This window comes from Carassius gibelio, chromosome A3 (assembly GCF_023724105.1).
Source record: "Carassius gibelio isolate Cgi1373 ecotype wild population from Czech Republic chromosome A3, carGib1.2-hapl.c, whole genome shotgun sequence".
Classification (NCBI taxonomy): domain Eukaryota; kingdom Metazoa; phylum Chordata; class Actinopteri; order Cypriniformes; family Cyprinidae; genus Carassius; species Carassius gibelio.
This window is the reverse complement of record NC_068373.1, coordinates 18,561,170-18,585,733: the sequence shown is the minus strand read 5'-3', so window position 1 is coordinate 18,585,733 and position 24,564 is coordinate 18,561,170. Positions and strand designations below refer to the sequence as shown.

Genomic DNA, 24,564 nt, shown 5'->3' with positions numbered 1-24,564 from the left:
CACATTTACTTTTATTCAGCAAGGATGCATTAAACTGGTTGAAAGTGACAGTAAAGACATTTAGAATATTGCAAATGTTTGTATTTTTAAACTGCTATATTCACTATGATAAAGGTCTATATTCATCAAAGACATTAATATTTTAAAAACATATTAAGGGACAATTTTTTTTTTTTTTTTTTTTTTTTTTTACTAAAAATGTTAATAGAATGTTCATGTGTAATTGAAGTCTGGAGTAATGCCAGTTTCATTTGGGCAATCTGACATGTAGGGGTGCTCCGATCACGATCGGCCCGATCGTTATGCGCTTCTCGTCAGTAAAGCCGGTTCTCTAATCAGCGGTTAATTCCATCAGGTGCGTGATTTCTCATAGAGCAGCTGTTACTACACAGAGCCGTTGTTAATAGAGAAGATGCGCAAATCACATTAATTTTCAGCGTTTATTGGCGCATCTTCTCAGTTAACAACGGCTCTGTGTAGTAACAGCTGCTCTATGTGAAATCACGCACCTGATGGAATTAACCGCTGATTAGAAAACCGGCTTTACTGACGAGATGCGCATTAACGATCGGTCCGATCGTGATCGGAGCACCCTTACTGACATGTTATCAGTGTTTACTGTATGTTTTCTGTATATTTTATGTTATATTTAATTATTTCTATGTATTTTACTATATTTATAAGAATTTGGTTATCTATTAGACTTTATTCTAATTCATTTACTGTTGATTTCCTTGAACTGTCCTTGGTTTGATGAGTGGTAATGTGATGTCATATGAATTAGAAAACATATTTTTTTGCTAAACATCCTAAAATAATTTATTATGAGTAGAGCACAATAAGAAATGCACAACGTGGTGTATAATGCACAGCTAGCCGTGCATTATCCTGCCAGCACTGACAAATTCAAATTGTTAAAGATGTTTGCAGTGCAGTATTTGATTGCAAGATAAAATAGTGCGGTAAGACCACATTTATTTGAATGAATGAAAACAGTGATTTTTACCTCCTCGTTGCTGGTAAATATAATGTAGCGATCCAGTATTGAAGCTATTTTATTAATAAAGCGTTTCTGTGCTTCTGGATGTTTGTGTGTGCATTGCGATCTCTGATCTCTCTCTGTGTGAGTGATGTGTTTATGTGCATCAATACTGAAAGCAGCACATTAATGTGGAACGGTGATTAAACTGACTTGGAACTACCTGTGCATTAAACGGTTTTAATGCATACCTGCCAGCCAATCAGTATTGAGTATTCAAACAAATGTGTTTTAGAGTTACTCTATCAATTGTCTGTATTTGTTTTAAAGATTGGGACTAGATAACACAGCTGATCTGTTTTCCACAGCCTTGGCACAAAACACGTCACACAAGAGGAGAACCATTTGATGGAAGAAAAGAAAAAGAAAAAGCAAGAGGAAAAGAAAAAGAAAGAAGCTGCTCAGAAAAAGGTCAGTTCTCTCCTGTTCACATAGAATCTTTTGCTTTGCATCCTTCTTATAAAAGCCACTTAGCGGACACCTTACGGAGTCTGTCATAAGCTTCTGAAACATCTTCACTGATGTAAACCTCAGGTACCTTACGGGACACCTAGAGCTCACAACAATCTGTTTAGCATCTGTCTTTGAAGCTCTGTTCAAACACAGACAGTTATTCTAGTGCTCATTTCTTAGACCTCGTCAAGGAGTTAGAAAGCCAGTGTTCTCATCATGCTTTAAATAGTGCAACTTTCACCGAGGTTGCACAGGCCATATCCTGCTGCTCTTTGGGTTGATTTAGCCCCAGATATTCATCTAGATCTCTATTTAGCATAATACTGAAATAGTTAATCAATCAATTATAATCGATCAAATGTTTTCTGAGATTTATGGTCCTCTAGTCATTTCTTTATGAAGCTTTTGTACGCTGGACCTGTGTAAGTGTTCATTTGTGTCCACCTTTGTTCTTTCCTTACAGGCTGCTGAACAGAAAACCAAAGGTCAGTTATGATTTTCCTTTGCAATGGTTTACTAAAGCATGAAGTAAATTTTTTTAAAAGATCTTCTCCGTATACATATGTGTGTACCATATGCATCTTCTCAAACACTACTAGAGCGGCAAAACTAAAAGTTGCATGTGCTCCAGAAATATAAAATGCTAACTGGCTAGTGCATCTTTATAACGTGAGTTTGGAGAAGGTGAAAAGAGTACATCTGATCAGGGTTTGTGCAGTTATTTACTGTATGTGGGCGATCCGAAAGAATTGGCACAAGACAGTGTAACAGTTGGTTGAGACCAGTCGGACATGTTTGCTAACTGCTGTTGGATTTAGACATTTGTGCTTTTAAACCTTTAAACGGTAAATGATATTGAGCAGTTGTAACTGGCCCTGCAGTAAATCAGGATTACATTCCTTGATGTAATGTTACTTATTTGTAACGACTTCTTCACAATCGTGATGCTGCATATAAAATATTTTGCATACATTGTTCAGATTTTATTAGTATTATTATTGTTATGGAAAACTGCCAAAATTATAAAAGTGTTATTAAATTCACACTAACTAATAATAGTGTTCAATAGCAATCTATCCATTTCGTCATTGCATTCATACCCCAGATTATGAGTTGTGTTCGATAATAATTCTGCGGTGGAAATAACATTTAAAATATTTTAAACGAAACCCAATTTAAAATGGTTTGATTTCATAACTCTTTTTATTCATCCTGAATGCACACAACTAAATCATTTCTTAATATGTTCACACTTGTTTTTCAACTTTTTATGATTTACAACCAAAGTATAGTCGTAGTTTGTATAAAGAATTAAATGATTTTCACACCGTAAATATTAAAATGGCTAAATATGAATATAGGTTTAACCTTAATAATAGTTTTTTTTTTAAAAATGTAAAATCTGTGTCTGGGACAATTATAAAATCTATACATTGAAAGCATTTGCAAAGTAGACAATTAAATGGAGAAAAGTTTTCAAAAAAAAGAACCACTATGAAATAAGTTCTTGTAGATGAAGAAACACTCAATAATTCAATTGTATCAGTCCTGGGTTAGTCTCGGTTAAATCATTGTTAAACAGCAGGTCTAAGACATGATCCAAATTAAAGGAGAAGTGAGAGTGACAGCACTGGAAGAGAGACCGCGGGAGCGAGAGAGGAAAGTATGTGCTGACGTGTATGGTTCAGCACTCCTCGCCTCATAGGACAGGTTATGAACCCATATTTGAGAGAGGTGAGGTATGAGGCAGTAAATTTAAGACAGCAGAAAGGGCTTTTTGAGGGCTGTCGTTGGGCAGATGGGAGAGGGGCTTATGTCATGTGAGGGATAGACAGTCATAAATCTCATTAAGCATCTGCTAATGCTGGAACTCTCAAACATCAGACTTGATGCAGGAAGAAATGCTGGTTTAATGCTCACAGGGACTTTCCATTGCAAAATACTCCAGGGAACTGAGTCGTCATTGTCCTTCTTTCACATTTTCATCCCCCAAATTTCTTTATCACTGCGTGAGTCAACGCTGAGAATCTTTCATTTCTTTAATCGGGGTGTACTAGGGGCATTTGCAGAGTTCTGCTAATTAGATCTAATCTAGTTTTGCTTTTATTTCACATCTTTCTTTATCCTCTCTTGGGCCACGGTTCCTAAGCACACATTATCTTCAGCTGATAAAGATATGTATCTTCCTTCTGCCTGTTCATGAATTTGCTGGGTGGCTCGACGTGTGCTAGATTTCTTCTGCGTAATGAAAAGTAAGATAGATCAAAGTGCTTGTTTGTTGAAAAGGATTTGTCGATGGAGATAGTGTAGTGTAACCCTTCTGGAGCAATGGTGACCTTTATATATCTAAGCCTTCTAAACACAAGATATTGTCTTGTGATCTGACAAATGTGATCCAAACAAATAGACACAGTGAGTTATCGGAGAGCTCTGCCAAATGATGTTCCTTGTTATGATGGGTTTTGTTGATTTTAAAGTTTTATGACTTTCTGGAAGTTAGTGGACCGTTTGAACAATTAGTTGATCTTAAAGGGATAGTGCACCCAAAAAAAATGAATATTCTGTCATCATTTACTCACTTCCGTAGAACATAAAAAATATTTTGAGAAATGTCAAAAAATGTTGTACATGCAATGGAAATAACTTGTTTGGTTTACAACATTCTTCAAAATGTCAATTTAAAATATTGACAAAATTTGTAATTTTAGGGTTAACTATCCCTTTTCAGGAAGCTCTGTTTATCTAGACTGGTTAGGAGCATGTCTATCAGATGCCAGATGTGTTTTTAAGATGTATAGATGCTAATCTCAATCGTTCAGTGGGGTAACTGACAGGTATTCAGCTAACAAAATGACTGAATTATGAATCTAAAGTCATCAGTCATTATAAATACAGAGACCTACGTGTTAATAACACCAGGCGATTTGAAGACTGACAATTATTGTCGTGAAATTTGTTAAAGCTATGACGTTTGAAGGCTCAACACAACTTCTTTTAGTCTTTTAGCTTGCTCAAGCCTGGTCTGTGAAGTTACTATAAATGCACAAACTCTATAGTTTATTTAGCAAATTGTGATTTAGGCTATAGCTTTCTCTGCACTGCAAATCCCTTTAAAGCACTGCCACTAAAAACATTAAAGCAACATAAAAAGAAAAAAAAAGTAGTTGACCTCACTTATCGCCTACCAGTTGACCATTTTGACCATGCCTCCTTCTAATAAAAGGATTACTGAATATGCACTGCTCTTTGAGTGTTAGATGGATGTTTTACATTCGGTAGGATGTCACCTAAAGAGTGTTTGTATTATTAGGGAAAGGTGAAGGTAAACTTTGAGGCTTGAAGCTTTGGAGAGACTCCTGGAGGAAGCAGCATTTTCTTCGGTACATAGTGAGCAGTAGATCTTTTTCTTTTCAAGAGAGGCCCAGGAGGCCCCACACAGGGGCACATGCACACACACAACCTGGAGAAATTCACAGGGAGGTGCTCATGCCAAACCGACGTATTTTTGTGGAATGAACAGAGAAGTAACAGAAGCAAAAAGTTTGATGGAAAGCTGCCGTAGGTGTCTGTGTCAGTGGAAGAAGAGTGTGATGGAGCTGTGTGAAATAAAGAGTGAGAACCTGCTTAAGTTTCCTGTCAGCTCAAGTCTCTTGGTTTTGGCCACAGAGAAACTCAAAGGCCTCGGCAGATATTCAGGCAACTGAAAAAAACAACCACCCCCTTCACCTCTCCCTTTTCTCCCAAGCTATTTCTTTCTCTTTCACTTTCTAACTCATTGTCTTGTCTTATCTCAATCTCATACACACCTCATGGACTAATCAGGTTTGCTGCTGGTTTTTGATGTGCTAAACCAGATTTTTCAGCTTTTTATCTGATCCTTTTTTTTTTCTTCAGTTCAGGCTCCATTTTTTCACTTCAGCCACAGGTATTTTGTCTTGCACACTTATTTTATACTTTTGATTGTCTTTAGCATAACATTTGCCCTACTTTGCACTAATAAAGAAACTGTTTGTCTAAACTAAAGCACAAATTTATAATGTGGTCTGACCAACTTGACACGACGGTTTCAGTTTGAATCCAATTATGATTTTGTGATGCACTGAAAAGTATTGATTTTTTTTTTTAATTGCATTGTAATTTGATGAATGTGATTGAGTGGGTGCTGTTTACTTGAGAAATAGTGGTTTGTGTACACTACTTGCTGGATTTATGAAAGTTTGCACTCTGCATGTCGTCAAATCTTGAAATGTTCTAAAAAGAGTTTTATTAGAGTCGTGCAGTAGCAAGAAACCAGCTCAGCCTCAGTCTAGTCTGTCTATATTGTACTTTTCAGTACAATTCAGTACATTGGTTTCGTGGTCGATGCTAAACGAAATATGTTCTTCCATCTAGTAGGGCATGGTGTTAGCAATACTTGGATCATGGGATCTATTGATAAATTGCATACTGAGAAACAATATCTGGTAGTTATTGAGGGTTGCAAAATATCTTATATATTTTTTTATATACCTATATTTAGTCAGTTATTCTTTACAATATTTTGCTGAGACTGCCGTGCCACTGTTTAAATGGCATTGTATTGTATTGCAGTTTTATTGATTTTTGACTCCCTTCTACACTTCAGGAAAGCATGAGCAGCAACACTTTTTATTGTTCAGACATCCTTGTTTGTACTGCAGCCTGTTCACACTGGTATATGATAACTATAAAGTTTTATTAATAATGACACAGAGGAACAATATAGTTGGGATAACTTTAGAATCTTTTTTTTTTAAGATAAAAACATTGACAGCCAATACAAATCCACCTTATTTAAGTGGCAGACAGCATACCTCCAGCGTGTCAACAGAAAAACTTTGTAGTCCGTTGATGTGGATGCTAATATAGCAATAGTTATCATTCTTCGGCAATCAGGCAATCAGGGGCAGTTCTAGAGGGGTCCATTGCCCAGCAGGCCTTCGTCACGCTGAACATCAACACAGGTTGTTTGTCAGTTAACACCTGCTCTGCTTTAAGGACTTGCTCATTACAGCACTTTTCTATGCAATATTTGCCAAGTTAGGCCATCGTTAATTACTGCTAATGACTCAGTCTGGCTGTCTGTCCTTGATTTCCTCCATTCGTTAGGAGTAGTTTGATCCCCTGAGATCTTGGCATCCACTGTACGGGCAGAATACAGGCTGCTGCACAGACAGCCCATCTGAAAGGCCAGGCACTACCCACTGTGTGCATGCAGGGCAGTGAGCAGAAGGATGACTCATGGCCTAGTGATGCATGCCTTTTGGATGATGCTTTTCAAGATCTGAGCTTGCGTTTTAGAAATTCACGTTGTTGTTACTAAAATCCTTCCCCGGCAGGAGGCTGGTGCTATAGCTGGCATCCCATTTGAAACACTTTTGTGCCTTTCTGTTATTGCAAAGGCATTGTGATTCATCTTATTTGTAATATATTTAAAGGTTCTGTATGTAGGATTGACACCGAGTGGTTGAACTAGGTATTGCAGCCCAAGTTCAAAATATTGGAGAGGGTTTTTTTTCACCAGGTCCCTCCTCCTCAGACTTGAAAGACACGCAGTTTGCCAGATTGACAACACGAACAGGAACAAGCGCACCAAACTATTGAAAGCATTGAGCTTATATTTTATGGACGTTGCTTCAATGGTAACTACTTGAATCAAGTCTCTGAATCAAATGGCTTTGGATGGTGTAATATGTTCTCAAAACCAGATATGAAACTATTTGATTTGACATTTATTTGTTGTTATGTAGTAACATGATCTTGTTTATCTATATCTGATATAGGTGTATTATGTTAATGTTAAAACTCTAAGAGGATGCTGAAACATTAACATAATACACCTAGTATTATGTTAATGTTTCAGCATCCTCTTAGAGTTTTTCACTGCTCATTTTAGTAACAGATTATGTATCCTTTTCTCATTTAGTTAATTACACAAACACTTTGCATCATATGGTAAACTGCAGTCTAATAATGAGGCTTTATTTCTCTGAGATGCCCTCATGGAGTCAGTGGGATGAAATGGGCTTCTCGGTTTCTTAGACTTTCACTCTTTTGAGTCGATTCTATAAGGCAAAGATCGCCAATTGAGACCTTTACAAAGGATCCCAGAGATAGGAAATGGCGTGTATTATAAATCCATCTATTTTCATCAGTAGTAAAACTACTCTGCTCTTTAATTCTGTCAAATTTGAACATCACCTGCATGACACATAGTTTTCTGTGGTTTGCTTTGACCCCCTCTTCATGTTTGGTTTCTCATAGAAAGAGTTTTTGATTGTGTGCATGTTTTTTCTTTTGTGCAAATCATGAAAACACACGTGCTGAGCATGTCCTGTAAACTGTCATTCTAACTTTTCATCAGATTCTTCTCTGTAACAGCAGACGTTCACATGTGTTGTTAGTCAGCAGTCGCAGGAGAGTCAGGGTTTCTCTGAGAGGCATCAGACTCTAAAAAGAAGCTCTGCTGATTTGCATAGAGCACCAAAGACACTGTGGTAGAATTTGTACAAAGGTAACTATTTTTACAACATCCCACAAATGGTGATGCAAATCTTCACCAGTTTGCTGATGCCTCCCTGCTTTCTTTTCTTTAGGTTTTTGCACTGTTGCATGTATGTGTGCGTGAATGTCTAGCATAGTTTACTCTGCCTGATTACATTTATTTTATTGAAAATTGACTTTTACTACAATTACTACAAGGAGAGTCGCAGATCAAGCAGCTAATCAGACAAATTTAGGCCTTTTTGTTTAGTCTTTCCATCAAAATATAATTGTATCTTCAGGGGCACATCTTTTTTGTCAAATGTCAGTTTAACTTAGCACTGTGTAAAAAGTAGTGAACATTTGTTGTTTAGTAAACAGCTTTGTAGAACTGGGTTTTAGGCCAGTGAGATTTGACTGTGGGCTGGGCTACCAAGTGTGACAGGACAGAAATGGAAACCAAACAAGAACATTGTATCACATGCTGCTATTATTTTATCATATTGTGACTGGTTAGGAGTCAGTGTGAGGCTGATGCTACTGTTCCTGGTCGAAAGTGGTTTTGGTGGTTTTCTGATTTTGAGTGTGTGTGTGTGTGTGTGTATCTGTCTGTATGTGTTTGAACTGCTGGACATGGTGTGTGTGTGTGTGTGCGTCTGTGTGGTGAGACAGAGATGTTCTCTGACTGGGTCAGTATTTATAGCCTGCCTCAGGCAGTGCAGCCTTCCGCCATCTTGTCTTTTTTCCTGCCGTGTGTGTGTGTTCGCACAAGGTTGATCTCCCTTTAAAAATGACTCCTCTTATGAGCATGCTGTCCTTGAGTTTGAGTTTCAAAGTGTGGCTGATCACTTTCTGTGTGGAAGCCTCACTATAGCAGTAATAGTAGAACAAAGGGATGGTGAGGAAAGCACAGAATGGCTTATAATAGAGCTGTCTGTATTCATAATGTTCCTCTCTGAATGTCAAACAGTTTGGTGGAATGTGAAGTGAAAGAACGCAGACACATACGTACCGGTAGCACAGGTCAAGTGAGCCGAGCTCTGGTATCTGCTCCACAGGCTGTACCTGCTCTTCTTCACTAATTCCAGTGTGTAAGACGCGGTCGGTTACTGTGCGGTTCCTCAGTGTTTTGCAGTTAGTGGTGCTTCATCCTAGTTAGAGGCTTGTGCAAATTGCTTTGGTTTAAGACCTCAGTCCAGAGATAGCAGATTCCTTAATAATTAGTGGCCTCATTGTTATGATGCAATGTTGGGAAAGATACTTTGAGACAAAGCTAATCATAATTTGAAGTATTGAAACTACAGCCATAATGAACCTCTTTATGAAGTAGCTAGATACTCTAAAGTTACTAAATGCTTTTTGTTTTTAACCAACTACATTTCACCCATTTAAAGGAAAATATTTATTCATTTTTATAACTGTCAAAGAAAGCAAAAAGGATTTTAAAAACAACAACAACAACAACAAAAAAAATGCTTAAGTATATACAAATTAAATGAAGATTCACTACCGGCCAAAAGTTTGAAGGTTTGCTTTATTTATGTTAAATAACTTGGTGAATTAGGTTTTTCTGAGTTTGATTTGATGGTTTGTTTATTTGATCAAAAATACAGAAAAAAAAAGTCATATTGTGGAATATTATTACAATTTAAAATAACGGTTTTCTATTTTAATATATTTTAAAATGTTAATTATTCCTTTGATAACAAAGTTGCCATTACCATTGCCCAATTTCAGCAGCCATTACTCCAGTCTTCAGTGTCAAGATCCTTTTGTGGAAACTGTTATACAATTTTAAGGATTCTTTGCATTCATTTGAAATAAAAATAAAATTTTGTAACATTATAAATGTCTTTACTGCCACTTCAATTTAATGCATGATTGCTGAATAAAGATGTGTGACCCATGCTGGCGAAATCAGTCTGAATGTGTGCAATTACTAATTACAAATACTAATTACGAGCTGCAGGCAAAACAAGTGAAAAATGGTTTGGTTGCATTTGTGTATTTCACATAAATGAGTTAATTAAACCCTCATCTAGCAATCCCAGTGCTCCACATAGTAATTGAACATCTGAAATTTTCTTTATTCGTATGTTTTCTGAGAGTTCTTCCTTCTTTGTTTTAAAAAGCAAATACAATGTGGCATTTGATTTATTGTTAGAGGAGTTATTAAAGGGATAGTTACTCAGAAATGATAATTCGATGTTTATCTGCTTACCCCCAGGGCCTCCAAGATGTAGGTGCTTGTTTATTCAGCAGAACAAAACAGAGATTTTAAGCTAAAACTGTACAGTCTAACAGTCTTATAATGTAATGTAATGTATAAAGTGGATGGGAATCATGGCTAAAACGTGAGGTGTGCGGAGCGTGGAGTGGAGCTGTCAGATTTTTGACTGGAGCGGATTTTTTAAAAGTCAGAGCATCATGGTTTTCGCTCCACCACCATTCCATCGAGAGTGCAGTTCATGCCAACAAACCATACAATAACTGCATATTTAGCAAGAATTCACCCTATTAAACATATTTAGTTAGCTTAATAGAGAAGGATCACTCAAATCAGAATGTGAAGTCTATGATGACGGCAATGGACCTGTTTGTTCCTTCTAGGTATAGATAATTTCAGCTGAAAGGATGATTTAAACAAGTACTACAACACTTCTTCACACACAATTGTCAATAATGCATTCAAACAAATGTAGCATAATACAGTGTTAATTCATCTGTATTCGATTTCGAATGAGCAGAAATCTGTAAGAAAAACATAAAATAAACTAGATAAAATAACTGGCGAGAACGTAGCCTACTGTTATTTTCAGACAAATTCTCAAACAAAATTTGCACTGCAAAAATCAGCAGTTATACCTTCTAATGCTGATAACCATGTCATGAGGTAGGAAAAAAAGTTTGCACACTATTGTTCACTATTGCTCCTGTTATTTAATTTAAATTTTGTAATATTCGTTATGAACAGAACTGTGCTATTTCGAACATAATGAAATACTTTAGACACAGAGTGAAGGCGGAGCGGTATTTCTGATCAGTGGAGCGAGGAGCAGATTGAATATTAAATGCCCGGAGCACGAAGGGGAAATAGTTGATGCTCCACTCTTTTCACATACTCTGAACCCTGCGGCTCGTGAAGATACGTTGATGTGTAAAGACACGAAACGATTGGTTCTATGCAAGAAACTGAACAGTATTTATATCGTTTTTCACCTCTGATGCACTGCAATGCCTGAACTGTCTGAACTGTATGAGCATCTCCTTAAGACACAGCCTGCAGGTGAGGCATCATCTTCTTCTTCTTGCTTTACAGCGGACCGCAGACTTAGTCCATTACAGCCACCTATCTCTCAAATCAACTATTGACATTCCTAATTGAGATTGTAGGTAGAGTGTCAGTGGTCCATTTGAGAGACGGGTGGCTGTAATAGTCTGTGATCCGCTGTAAAGCAAGAATAAGAAGATGACGCCTCACACGCCTGCAGCTGAGAACGAGCTCAGGAGAGTTCTAACAGTTCGCACACTCCATTGTGGTATCATGAAAAAAAAAAGGTTTAACATATATTTTTCCTAGAAATTGGTGTGTGCCAAATTAAGTATTACCAGAGAATTTAAGGCTATGGTTGCTTGGTGATTTTGTTTTGGAACCTTCAGAAAACTTTATCTAATTGCTTATCAAAATTTTATTTGCTGCTTCTGTCGACTTGAAACAGGTGCAGCTCAGCCAATTCCGACAAATCATACATTATTATGAATATTTTTTTTTAATAGAGAATGTGAAAATAACAATTTTAGAAAATCTGCTCTTTGTGACTCATTTTGCCAGCACGGATCATATATTAATTTCTTTCAAAACTAAAAACAAATCTTTCTGTCTCCAAATCTGGCTAAATAATAAGATTCTGTTTTTCAGAAGTCCCTATGGATTGTAATGACTCATTTTTTTTGTGAACCAATTCATTAAAAATTAACTAATTAAACTGAATAAACAATTTCACTAAAATGAATTGGACCTTCCCAGTGTTCCAGTTTAGAGAGATGAAAGACATTGTAGGAAAGCACTTTTAGAATTGCTTTATTTTGCTAGTGTGCTATACAAACAACATTTTGAAATCATCTGTGCTGTTATCATGCTAGTAAATATAAAGTTGCATAACTGAACATATTGAACCTTATTGTCATTGGAAAATAATGATTTTTGAACGATTCAATTGATTCAGGCGATATTAATGCATTTGTACAGTGACAGTGAAACATCAGTCTGCTCTTAGTGCATGTGCTGAGGGGGAGGGGGGTGTTCATGTGAAGTGCAGTTAATTGAGGGTGACTATGGTAAGGATTTCTCTCTGCTCTGTGCTCGTCCCATGAGGTACGTCCCCAGTCGCTCCAGTTTTCATGTAGAGCAGCTCCCAGTCTTCCTCTCATGCCGGTCTTTTAATCTCTCCATGAGAAAGCACAGGACTTAAATACAGCTGCATATTTAAACACTGCTAATTAAGATCTCCAGTCTCTTCTCGTCCCTGCAAGGTTAAACATGAAAAACGATAAGATTAGCATGATAGGCGAGCGTTATGGTGATTTCCCTGCAATGGCTTCCACTGATTCATGAAGCCTTTGAAACGTGTTCATTGGCAGGGTCAGGTTGCACGTCACTCTGGGTTGTGTAGATCGTATTAGAGCTAATCTCACTGCTGCAGGGTATTGAACTCACGACCATGAGCTGGATATTTTGTCTGACATCTAGGGTTTGATACTGTAAAACAAAAGATTATTCACTTGTGCTAAGGCAGACCTAGCCAGAACAAAGACCACATACAGACCGCAAGCCAATTTCACATGGCTCGCTAGTTAAGATTCAGTTGTATTGTGGTATATCTGACACCCAAGCGGAAAACTCAGTTTCCTCATATAGGCTATTTTATGATGGCTTAAGATGTGACTAAATCTAGTCATAGTTTTTGGTCTTTTAGTCATTAATACCACACTTATGTTTAAATTGTTTCCATTAATAGCCAAATAAAAAGTAAAATAATCAACAGAGATCAAGCACACTACTGTTCAAAAGTTTAGGTTTTGGACGATTTTTGAATGGTTATGAAAGATGTTTAATGTGCACTAAGGCTGTAGGCTATTTATTTAAATCTGAATATAATAGCAACAGTAATATTGTGAAATATTATTTTATTTAAAAATAAAGCATTTCTATTTTAATATATTTTAAAATGTAACATTCCTTTGACAAGGCTGCATTCTTCATCATTACTCCAGTCTTCAGTGTCACGTGATCTTACAGAAAACATTCTTATATGCTGATTTGCTGCTCAAGCTAAGACTCGCCCACACCCCGTTGTGAAGACGCTGTTTTTTAGTGAAAGCAAAACTACTTTTGTTTGGTCTTCCAAAAGTTGGCACAAATAGAAATCAGTGGTTGAGTTGCATTTACAACACTGTTTCAGAACAGTTAAACCCAAATATTCAGATGGGAGGAGCAATTTTTATGGAGGACTGTTTCCCGATCCTGGGAGAGAAGACTACAATGTCAGCTGTTCTGACTCACAGTCTGTAAGTACGTTTACATATCTAAAGAATTTGCAACTGATGATCCAAATGCAACATTTTGAGCAGTGTAGAGTAGCGCTTGTCGTTTGTCGTTTTTTCTGATAACAAATGCAGACATGGTTTTATGTTTACGTGGCACGATGCAACGCAATGGGTAAAAAGATAAAAAAGTCATTATAATCAGTAATTATGTCCCCACTGAATGCAACAAATGCCTCGTTTGTAATGCTTTTTATTAGTTTTGTCTCATCGCACCGGGACACACAGCATCACAATATGTTAAGGGGCATAACATTTCCGTCACACGGAGAAACAGTAATGTACAGTATGTGGAAAATTAATGTTTTTTTTAACCTTAAACCACATAAACCACTCATCACACCAAAAACACAAATAATGTTCTTTTTAGCAACATCATATGACCCCTTTAATTAATAAATTATTAATATCTTTAAAAACATAAAACAAATCTGATCATGCCTTAAGTGTGATAAATCCATTTAACTGAGTTATTATATAATTTGTTTTATTGTTTCTCTAAACACACAGAAGGATGTGCTTGGTTATTGCATCTTCTCTCACTGACAAAGCAGAAAATGTGATTTCCCCATAGCCTTTCAAATGACATAGCTCCTTACATAGCAATTATCATGAAGAGGATTACCCATCATTTCCTTGGCTAACCTCTTGGTTAACTGCACACAAACTGCCTCCCTTAAAACTATATTATCTTGTAACATTTGCTCACTCAAACCTGTATTTTGACCTGTCAGATTATTACATTTTGTGAGTCCTGTAGCAGCGTGAGGTCTGTTTGTGTGGTGAGGAAGTGACAGATGCTCTGCTGTGATGAAAAAAATAACTGCAAGGTGTGTATCTCCACAGCAACAAGCATAGTCTGGGACCTGGGGAAGGACACGGCGTCACAAGGTGTCTGTGTAATAAGTGTCGCCAAAAGGAGAATCGCTGGTGTGTCTGGCTCTAGAAAACACGCACACATACCCTCTGTACACTGAGGCTGCATTAACAGAAAATACTCCTTCATTTACTGTACTCAAAAAAAAAAAGAAATGCTTTGTCATTTTGACCAATAAAAAAAAAAGTCCCTACATAAAAAAATATTTAATATTTACGGTGAGAATTAAGTGGGAGTGACTGATAAAATGTTTTTGTTTATTTGCTTTACATTTCAAAAGCAGCATAATAAATAAAAAAAGCAAATGTCCTGCCACAGAATGGGGTTTCCTCATTCCTGGAAAAGCTGGAGCTATCAGTGAATTGTCCAAGTGTGATTTTCAGGCCTGGAAAAGTCATAAAAGTTTGAATATGTGGTTAGATGAGTGGTTTTCATCTAGGGACCAGGGTCCACTAGGGGGCCTCAGCAAGCTTCGAAGGGGGCCTCAAGATGACTTAAAATGATTTTAAGGCAAAACAAGCATTAAAATAAGCTCAAAAATGTATTTCTCATTTTAAGTAATTCGCTCACCTTGATCATTTTCAAAGTTTAAATTCTAGACCTGCAAAAATCATGCAAATTAATAATATCATAACTTGTATTTTTTTATATACTTGTATGTTTTACAATGATTTTTATTAATAATGTTCTTAACTATGTTGTTGTTGTTTTTCACTAATGACTGAATGAATAGAACCTTCTGTTTTCTCCAAACGCACGCTTACCAGTTGTACATGATTTTAGTTGCTTAACTTTCGTTTCTGCCGGTGTTTTATAAACTCTATATAATTTTCTGGAAAACAAGGACAGTTTAAAATAGATCATGGCAAAACATTTACAACCGAGTCTGTCAGAGTGACAGATAATGATCTAGTAGTACAAACTGCCTGTACTCTCCTCCACCGAAGGCCGCTAACGTGCCATTGAGAGCGAGGGACGTTCAATTATATTGACCTCAAAAACCTGTTCCCTCTGTGAGGTCTGATTCACATCTCCACATTACAATGCATTTGTCTCGTCTCTCAGCTCAATCACAGTCTGAAAACAGGACTGGAAAGTGCTATTGATCAAAATAAACCCACTCAGCGATTTCTGACCTCCGTTTGGAGTCACGGCTCATCTTGGAAAGCCTATCATTACTCTTTAGCATCATGTGCGGAGTGTGTGTCTGTCGTAGGAGGCACAGTCAGTGTGCTGTAATTACATTTATGGTGTCTCCTCTGTACTTAGACTGGGCTCAGGTCCTGTAATTTCATCCTTTCCAGGACGGTTTACACCATTCTCGTACCTTCAGTGCTTTCATCTGTCCTGTGTAGTCGAAGAATTGAACGTTTAATGCAGGATTAAATTTTTTCATCAGTAAGTAAATGAAGATGTCCTTGTGAAAGTAGGAGAGATCTGATGTCACATACTCCCTCGAGCCGATGTGTAATACTTTTTTTTTTTTATGAAATGCTTCTTAATTCACTGGGAATTCAGTGTGTGTTTCGCAAACCGACAAGGTTAATTTCTAAAGCAACCTCTACAAAATAAGCTGATGTTTGCGTTTTCCTTTGTCACTTTTTTTCTTCCTGCTCTAGAACAGCGGCTGAGTTTTTGTTGAGACCGCATCCCAAGAACATCCCAGGAATGTATGTTTGATTAAAAAATGATAATAATAATAAAATGTGTGGATACTGAAAAAAAGCTTTTACTCATGTCTGATGCAGCATTTGTTAACTGTTGCAGATGTATACTTTAAAACAATGGTGATTTAAAATAATTTTCCAGCATCAGTAAGGTAATGTATATCAACCATTTTTCTTTTTGTTTTGTAACCGTTAGACACTTACGATGTGCACTTGCACAAAAAGGGGTAGTCAAATATTCTACCAAGAGTATAATAATTCTCATACTATTCAGGGCTGTTAAAATTAATTATTCATCACTGCAATTCATGTAGAAGTTGTCTTATATCCAATTGATTATCATGTTAAAGAAGTTGTACTGTTTATTGTGTACATGCTTTGTAAGTGCCAGGATTTAACATAAACTACATAAACAGCTGTTTCCAACTGTTTCTAGCTTTTTTGCAAATCAAACCAATTTTTTTTTTTACAAAAATAACATTGAAAAAATAATGATAATAATGATAATGTTGGTTACTGGAGGGTGCGCGAAAATAAAAGTTAATTATGATTATTTATAGATTATTATTATATTATTTGTTTGCAGTATATACTTTTTTCCCTTATTATTATCAAAGTACATTTTGTGGTAATCAGCATTAATCAGCATTATGCCACAAAAACTTTTTGCTAGATCTTAACTTGTAATGAACCCATTATTTTCCTTTCCCCTGCCAGGTCTCTGTAGCAGGGCTCTGGCGAGTGGTATTAATGCATTTACCCATGAGAGTGTGTTTCAGAGCAACAAAGCTGTAAAATAAGCCTTAGAAAAAATGGGTTGGTAATTAAAGCGTTTCAGGACATATGAATCTCATAACTGCACGACTGGCTGAGGATTTGTGTAGGTCCAGGATTGCGCACATACACACTCTTTTTCTCATCTCCCATTCGAGAGCTCATTGCCCCCCCCCCCCCCCCCCTGACTCTCAAACCTCCCCTCGCCAGTCCTGTGTTGGGATTGGATGGACGCTGACTATTTCCACAGAAACTTCTAGAATAGCTTTCATCAAAAGGCCCTGACTGCAGTCATTTTTCACGGCCCTGGAGTAAAAGTGTGAAAGACAGAGCATGCAGGTACTTCCAGTGCAATCAGGAGAAATTATCCATGCGCTTAGGAGTCCATATGCTCCCTGTGACACGTTCATAATCAGTTATTACAATGAGACGACTCAGACGCAAGAAAAGCAGAGCAGGACGGGGAAACTGTAGCGATTGGTCGACCCAGCTCTTGGCAGGCAGGCTGAGCTGGCCTTAATCAGGGATTGGCGTCACTGATTCCAGCTTAGCACTGCGACTGCGCCACTGGAGAACGTTTGTGCTGCAAACATGGCATGAAAGAGAGCGAGGGGCCACGACTGGCGGGAGGGACGTGCGGGTGAGGAACAGAGAAAGCCAGGAATTGAACGGACATGTTCACGCTAGCTCAGGATTCATGTTTTCATTTAGCGTAAGGGCTGTGTCACATTGGGCCTCTCCAGTACATAATCTATAGTGTATGTGTATTTTCAGACAATAGGAATGAAGTAGTGGATTTTGGAGGGTGTAGTTCACCGGAGTGATTTAAAAAATGTCTTGTAACAATTACACATACTAGCAAGCTAAATATAACTTTACACAAATTACGTTAGGTGTTGGCAGCCAGTAGCTTGAACTGGTTGCATCTCTTGAATAACCATGTTTACTGCTTTTTTTATTTTTTTTTATTGAAGTAACTTAAATTCTTGTTGGACAATGATAATCACCTAAAAACAATAACCCCCTTTCTCATCTTGCTTAAAATGCATAAAATAACATTTTATTTACTAAATTTACTCTCCCGAACCCTATTGCAAAGCATAATAGGTTGTGGAAATCCTGTTCCCAGTTCCTACCATGCTACTTCATCTAAATAATTTATATTTTTTAGTCCAAAATTTAAGTAAATTGGTTGAACATGATAAAATGATGAAATCTTGAGCAGAATAAGGATCTCCCCCGTCCAGTACTCATTCACGCAGATGTTTGCGCTCCCTCTGCTTCATCTTTGCCTCTGCCTCAGGCGGAGATCTGCCTGGATCAGGCTCTCTGATGGCTAATTGTGTAACCGTTTCTACCTCCTCCACAACACGGATACATAAAGATATAAACGACACTTTCATTTCCTTTCATCTCCCTCCCCGAGAGCCCCTCTGTGTCTAGACTGGCTGTGATGGGTAGACACAGGTGTACCGACATCCGCGATGGTCTCGCATTCCGCTCATCCTTCCCAAATCCTCTCATAGCTGTCCCTCTAAAGACACTTCTTGTTTGCTTTCATTATGGCATGTGCTAAAATTAACTTGATCCTTCCCTCTCCCCCTTCTCTCTCTTTCTCTCCTTCTTTCATCTTTGTGTCCACAGTGCCAGACTCTGCCAAGCCCAGCCCCACCCCTCCTCCCCCCACCAACCCGTCCGTGCCCTCAGCCAGCAACAGCACTGGTGGAAATGGCAAGCACGCACCCTACAGTAACCAACAGCAGCAGCAGCCGGCAGCCCCTCGCTACCCGCCCCGAGAGGTGCCCCCTCGTTTCCGTCAACACGAACACAAGCAGCTACTGAAGCGGGGCCAACCTCTGCCCGCCGGAAGTACGGCTCTAGTGCAGCCAGTGTCCGCCAACCCTACGTCTCAGCTCTTCTCCTGCCAGACCCACCCAGGTCAGCCTCTCCTCCATGATGTATACAGGGTAGCCTGCTAAATCAGAGTGAAGTACAGAAAACACTTAACGCCCATGGTTGGTGATCATGTGGTCTGTTTTGTCGTTATGTTATTTGGTAGAAGAGCTGGTTGTGTTTGGGTGCTGGTTTGTACAGGCTATCAGCCCCTACTCATGCGGCATTAAGTGTGATACGATAATGTAAAGCTTCTTTCTTGTGTTCATCTTTTATTCACGGAGGTCAACAACCTACTGTTTTTTCCTTGTTCAAGAAGCTTGTTTCAATCCGATGTATGTCAAAATAGGTAAGAAAAAAAGTTGGTCGCAATTTCTGGTTCATGCAGACTTTAAATGTTTATTTTCCATGGCATTTTATTTTATAAATGATTAATGCCCTTGCGTTTGCATTTGCATGCTACCTTTTATATTACTTCCTCTGTTGCTTTTTGATTACTATTTTGAATAGACTAAATGCTATTTATATGAATATAAAAATGAATTGTAATTGTATTTTTTTTTTTTTTTTTTAATTTCTCTTCATGTACCCAAACCAAATCAGACTGGTATTGGAATTGGAATTTGAATCGTATTGGGAAATCTGTATCTAATATAGCCCCAATAATGAGATTTTAATTATTAAAAAAACAACAACTAAAGAACCATTTCTTCCTCCATTCCACTGTCCTGCGTCAAGCTGTGTTGTGAGGGGCCTTTCATACAGAACACATATGAGAGGCATTTTTGTGTAAAGTTGAACTTATTTCAGTTGAACTGCATGTCAAGACGCAGAGCACGTCAGACACATTGATCTCACATGTGTTTACATAGAAAAACAATGGAAAAGTAGCACAGTGGAATGAAAAATGACTTTTGCGTGAACATCCTCTTATGAGTATGGCACAATAGTTGTGGTTCAATAGGTAGAAAATGGCTTAATTTGTTCATCACACAAACAAGGTCTTGTTGAAATCGTCTGTTGACATTTAATCAGGGTCGTTTTGTAATATAGTTTTGTTTGAGCTTATTCATGTGTGCACGTGCAGTAGGTAGCTGTGGATGCTGTATTTTCTTATTCTCATTTTTTGCAGCCGAAGAGCGCTAGATGGAGAGAAACGGTCTTGCTGAGTTGTGTTTTGCGACTTCCTGTGTTTGGAGGCATATGTGGGTGTGCCAAGAGTGTTGTAGTTTGGACGTGGACTTGGCAGTCTTCTGCTGTGTGTCTGTGGCTTCTCAATTGCAGTGGCAAAGCAAAAGAATGAGTTTGAGAAGAAAAGGGAGAGATGGCAGACGATCAGCTCTGTGGGCAGGGGTGATTCACAGCTTACAGTAAATGGGCGTGATTCAGAAGGAGTCTCGTTTGATTGGCATGGCACATAAATGAGCTGAATCCTGGACTGTTCTTATATCCTCCCAGAGTATTGATAGGCTCTTATTTGTGGTCTGAAGAAATCATGTGTTCTTCTCATCTCTGGAGTCCTAGTTAGTAGCGAGACCAAAGGCCTGTCAATTTCTACTGTCTTCCTGGATCATATTTTTAGGAATCATAGGCACTTTCAGATTAATGATCCTCACTTGCTGGATCTTCTTAGTCAATTATAGTTTCTTTTAATTTTATGTAAGAGTAGTGTTGCCAAAAGACCCAGTACTTCAGTAAAAAAAAAAAAAAAAATGTTACGGTACCAGTTTTAGTACCGGTGGTACAGAGTACCCGATCAACCTGATTCTTGATGCGCAGATTTCTCTCTTCATAAAAGCACTGAGACATGACGACATCAAAAGGAGGAAACACACCAAACTAACAAAACACTTTAAAGACAGATGCATAGATCAAATGAAAGAGTTCAAGTAGCTAGGTTTCCCCATACATTGGGAAATATCAAAACTTACCGCCACAAACAAAAGGCTTTGACTTGAATAAACATGAGCACTGCACGTGTCACAGCCGAAACCCGGTGCGGGTGTATGACTGTATTTCTAAAGAAAACCGATCGTTTTCATTTCATCTTGCCTGTAATGCCTGAGCAGCGATTGTGAGTGCTAGTTCAGCTCTTATACAATTACAGCCTTTACCGGAGAAACCTCTCTCTCGCGCGCTCTACAAGCTGGCAGAGAATGAATCTGCATATATATGTCGCAACAAATAGACTGCAAGGCTGATGGAAACACCACTTCTGTTATGAGTACTATTAAATATTTTAATTTGAATGTCGGATTTAAATGAACACTGTTATTGGTGTAGTTAGTCGTCAGAATAAGCTTGCCTGACGCTAATATAATGAGTATCAGAATTAAGTTTATTAACTATTTAATGCTTCTATTACTTGTATTAGGTTAAAAAGGAGGAAATGATGATATTTACTATTTTTACACGCCAGAGGTATTTAAATGAATTATGAATCTTAAATATGCGCGTTAGAGAATGTACAAATTGTTAACATTGTGTTGTTGTTTACAACCATTATTCTTGGCTTTAAAATTCAAAAGCCCTTTCAAATTAAATATGTACACAGTTTGGATTAAATTAATGTATAGTCCAAAAATTTTATTAGCATGTTTTTGTGTTTTGCTTTGGTACCGAAATTGGTACCGAGAACCGTGGATTTTCAGTGGTATTGGTACCGAATACTGAAATTTTGGTACAGTTACAACACTACATCAGAGCAATCAGATGTTTCAGCAACAAGCCTTTTTCAGTGAATCATTCAATAGCACTTCCCAGAAGAATAAAAAAAAAAAAGAGGAGTCCAATAATCACAACAGGTGCTACTTATCATGAACTCAATCTCAAAGTAAATTAACACATTAAAATTATAGTACAAAATATACACCACAAATAAATCAAAAATTCCCCAAAGAAAACACTAATGTGAATGAAGGTGATGGACGAGTAGACCCTTCAGACAAAAGACATCCATGCATAAGTCTGTTAGCCACCCACTATTACCAAACAATAAATAACAATATAACAATGTTACCAAACAATAAATAACAATAAAAAACTCACTTTCCTCTTAAAGAAGACAAGAAAGATCAAAATCTCCATTAAGACCCAAGAGAGACATGGCTTTTAATCGATACACCCATGAGCTTCTTGTTGTAAAAGTTTTTTCCTCTGTTAAAAATTGTTACTTTTTTGATAGCTGTATAAATTAAATCCTTAATATCATGATTATAGTCATGAAAATGTCTTGCAATTGGTGAATTCACATCACATCCCCTAATCGCAGAATTATGTTCACTAATATAAAATTTATAAGGCGACTAGTTTTTCCGATGTAAACAGGTGGACACATTTTAACACGGAAATCACATTTGATGTGGAACAGGTAATTAATGATTCAATAAAGAATGTGTTTCCACTGAATTTTTTAGTTTTATTTATCGATGGGCAAGTGGCACAATTCCTACAGGGGAAACAACCTTTTATAAAAAAATGTGTCTTGTTAGTGTATACATATCATATTTTACCTGTCTATTTGCTATATTACTGGATATTTTATGAATAAAAAAAGGAAAATCTTTAAAAAAATTGCCTAAAGGGGTCTTAATCAAGAGAATATTCCAATATTTTCATGATTTCCTTGATTTGATAAGACTGTTAAATTTTACACACATTTGACTGAAAAAGATTTTTGTTTTCCATAAGCTTGATTTAATAATTGTTGTCGTTAGCTTTATTGTATGCAGACTAAAACCAAACTTGTATATATCCACACATATAAACTTGATAAAACATTCTACGTAATCAATGAAATTTACTAAATGGCAAACTTTTTTTTTTAACAAAGGAGGATGAAAACAGAATCAGAAGCAAGGATTGTTCATTAATTTTTGTGGTCCTTCACCATTAACACATCCAAAAAATGAAAAGTGCTTTGGTCTCGCGTAGTAGAAAATTACCAAATTCCTGTCGTCAATTTAAATGTAACCATAATTTCACATTTCCCAAAAAAGCATTATTATGGTAAACAAAATATGCCCCAAACTTCCCCATAAAAAATTAGCATAGTTTGGAACTAATGGAGTACCCATGGCAGTTCCATGTTTTTGTAAGTTCAGTATCATTATCAAACATAAACTATTTTTTTGTCACAACAAACATATTCATCTCAGTGATAAATTCACCAGGTTTATCAGAATTATCAGAACTTTTGAGAAAAATGCTAGGGATAGATGCATATAAAGAGAAGACATATACTTTTACCAACCAATCCTCTTCTTTAATTTGTATTGATTGTGTTTTGACCCAAAAATCTGTTGTATCTTTGTTTTTTACACAAGTCTGCAGATGGTAATCAAGAGACCAAGAAACCTTTTCAGTTAATGATCCAATACTTGAAATGATTGGTTTGTAAAGGAGGATTTTTACTGAGGATTTTAGGAATTTTGGAAGGGCGTATAGTACAGGTATAACTGGATGATCATAAATATGAATTCCTTCAGAGTTAACCATTTTTTCCCGACGATCTATTTAATAACACACCCAATTCAAACTTATAATTTGCTATTGGGTTAAACAATAATCTTTTGTAACAATTCTCAACATCCAACATTTCTTTCACTTTTATCCTATATATTTCCTTTTTTTCGCTCCTTTATCTGCTTTTTGAATTATAGAATCATCCTGAGGTAGTTCCTGACATGCCAATCGTAATTGTTTTACTAATATTATCCCTAATACATAGAATATTATCTCCATTCAGTAATTCCTCCACTTCGCGATCTACAACCAATCTAAAAAAGTATTCACAGAGGAATGAGAAATTGAAGGAGTTAAAGTACACATACTTGATCATCAGACAATAGTTTTTTAGATACATTAAATATAACAAACCTTTTTGGTTTCTCCCATCTCTGTGTTGATGAAACCAGTGGAATTTACCTGCCGTGTTTTCCACCCTCTTGAGCCTCTCGTTGGATTCCTCTTCTCACTTTCAAACATTCTGGTGTTCAAATTGGCTCCAAAAAATTATTTTTTTAGATCCAGAGACAGAACTTGAAAAGGTGGCAACAGAAGACGAATGATGAATGGATTAATTTCCTTTTGTTATATTCATAGACACAAAATCATACAACCTTACAGTTTGATTCCGAACGAAGGAGTCTTGTGGGCTCTTTTTAAGTGAATCAAAATAATATAGTGCAACTAGTGTATTCCAGTTCCTGAATGATTGACTCCCATTAACCTATTCATTTTAGTGAATCAAAACAATTCCTTGACTAATATAGTCCAATTCCTTTTGAGTCCGTTCTTTTGATTAAATCAAACACTTACAACTTTGAGACTTAAATCAGTATAGTTACATTCTGATAGTTTTACATAGTAATGTGAACGTTTATTTTATGAAAATAATGTAATAAATTTACTACTTTTTCTCTTTGTTTAATATTCTTATTTAAAATAAAACCAAAGATTAAAGTAATTAAAAAGTCTGTATATGGTTTTATTTATATTTTAAGTTTTAATTTACATTTTTTGATTGATGTAATTTCCTAATTTTTTGGCAATGCAGTGTTATTTCTTTTTCTCAAATAATTATTCTCCAAAAAAACTGATACCTATTAATGGAGCCGTTACTGAAGTGGGAATGTTGAGCATAATTTTAACTTGAACAGGAGTCTTTAAAATCCTTGTGATTCTCACCTACAAGGGTTAGTGAGCAATAATCATAGCGTAGCTTATCAAGCATTATTATTCATGATGGCTTATTT

General features: G+C 36.9%; 1 protein-coding gene across 6 annotated transcripts in view; it reads left to right on the top strand.

Annotated features, from left to right (window-relative positions):
* The window catches only part of LOC127950730 (trinucleotide repeat-containing gene 6C protein), a 55,724-nt gene that overhangs the window by 6,472 nt on the left and 24,688 nt on the right, over positions 1-24,564 (top strand). For 5 of the 6 annotated variants that reach the window (XM_052547983.1, XM_052547973.1, XM_052547964.1 and 2 more), the window contains exons 2-4: positions 1,348-1,450; positions 1,956-1,977; positions 18,560-18,853. In XM_052547983.1, coding sequence (XP_052403943.1) covers positions 1,388-1,450; positions 1,956-1,977; positions 18,560-18,853 — 379 coding nt within the window. In that variant the 5' untranslated portion in view covers positions 1,348-1,387. The remainder of the gene's footprint in view (positions 1-1,347; positions 1,451-1,955; positions 1,978-18,559; positions 18,854-24,564) is intronic. The other variant, XM_052547993.1, reaches the window with a different exon arrangement.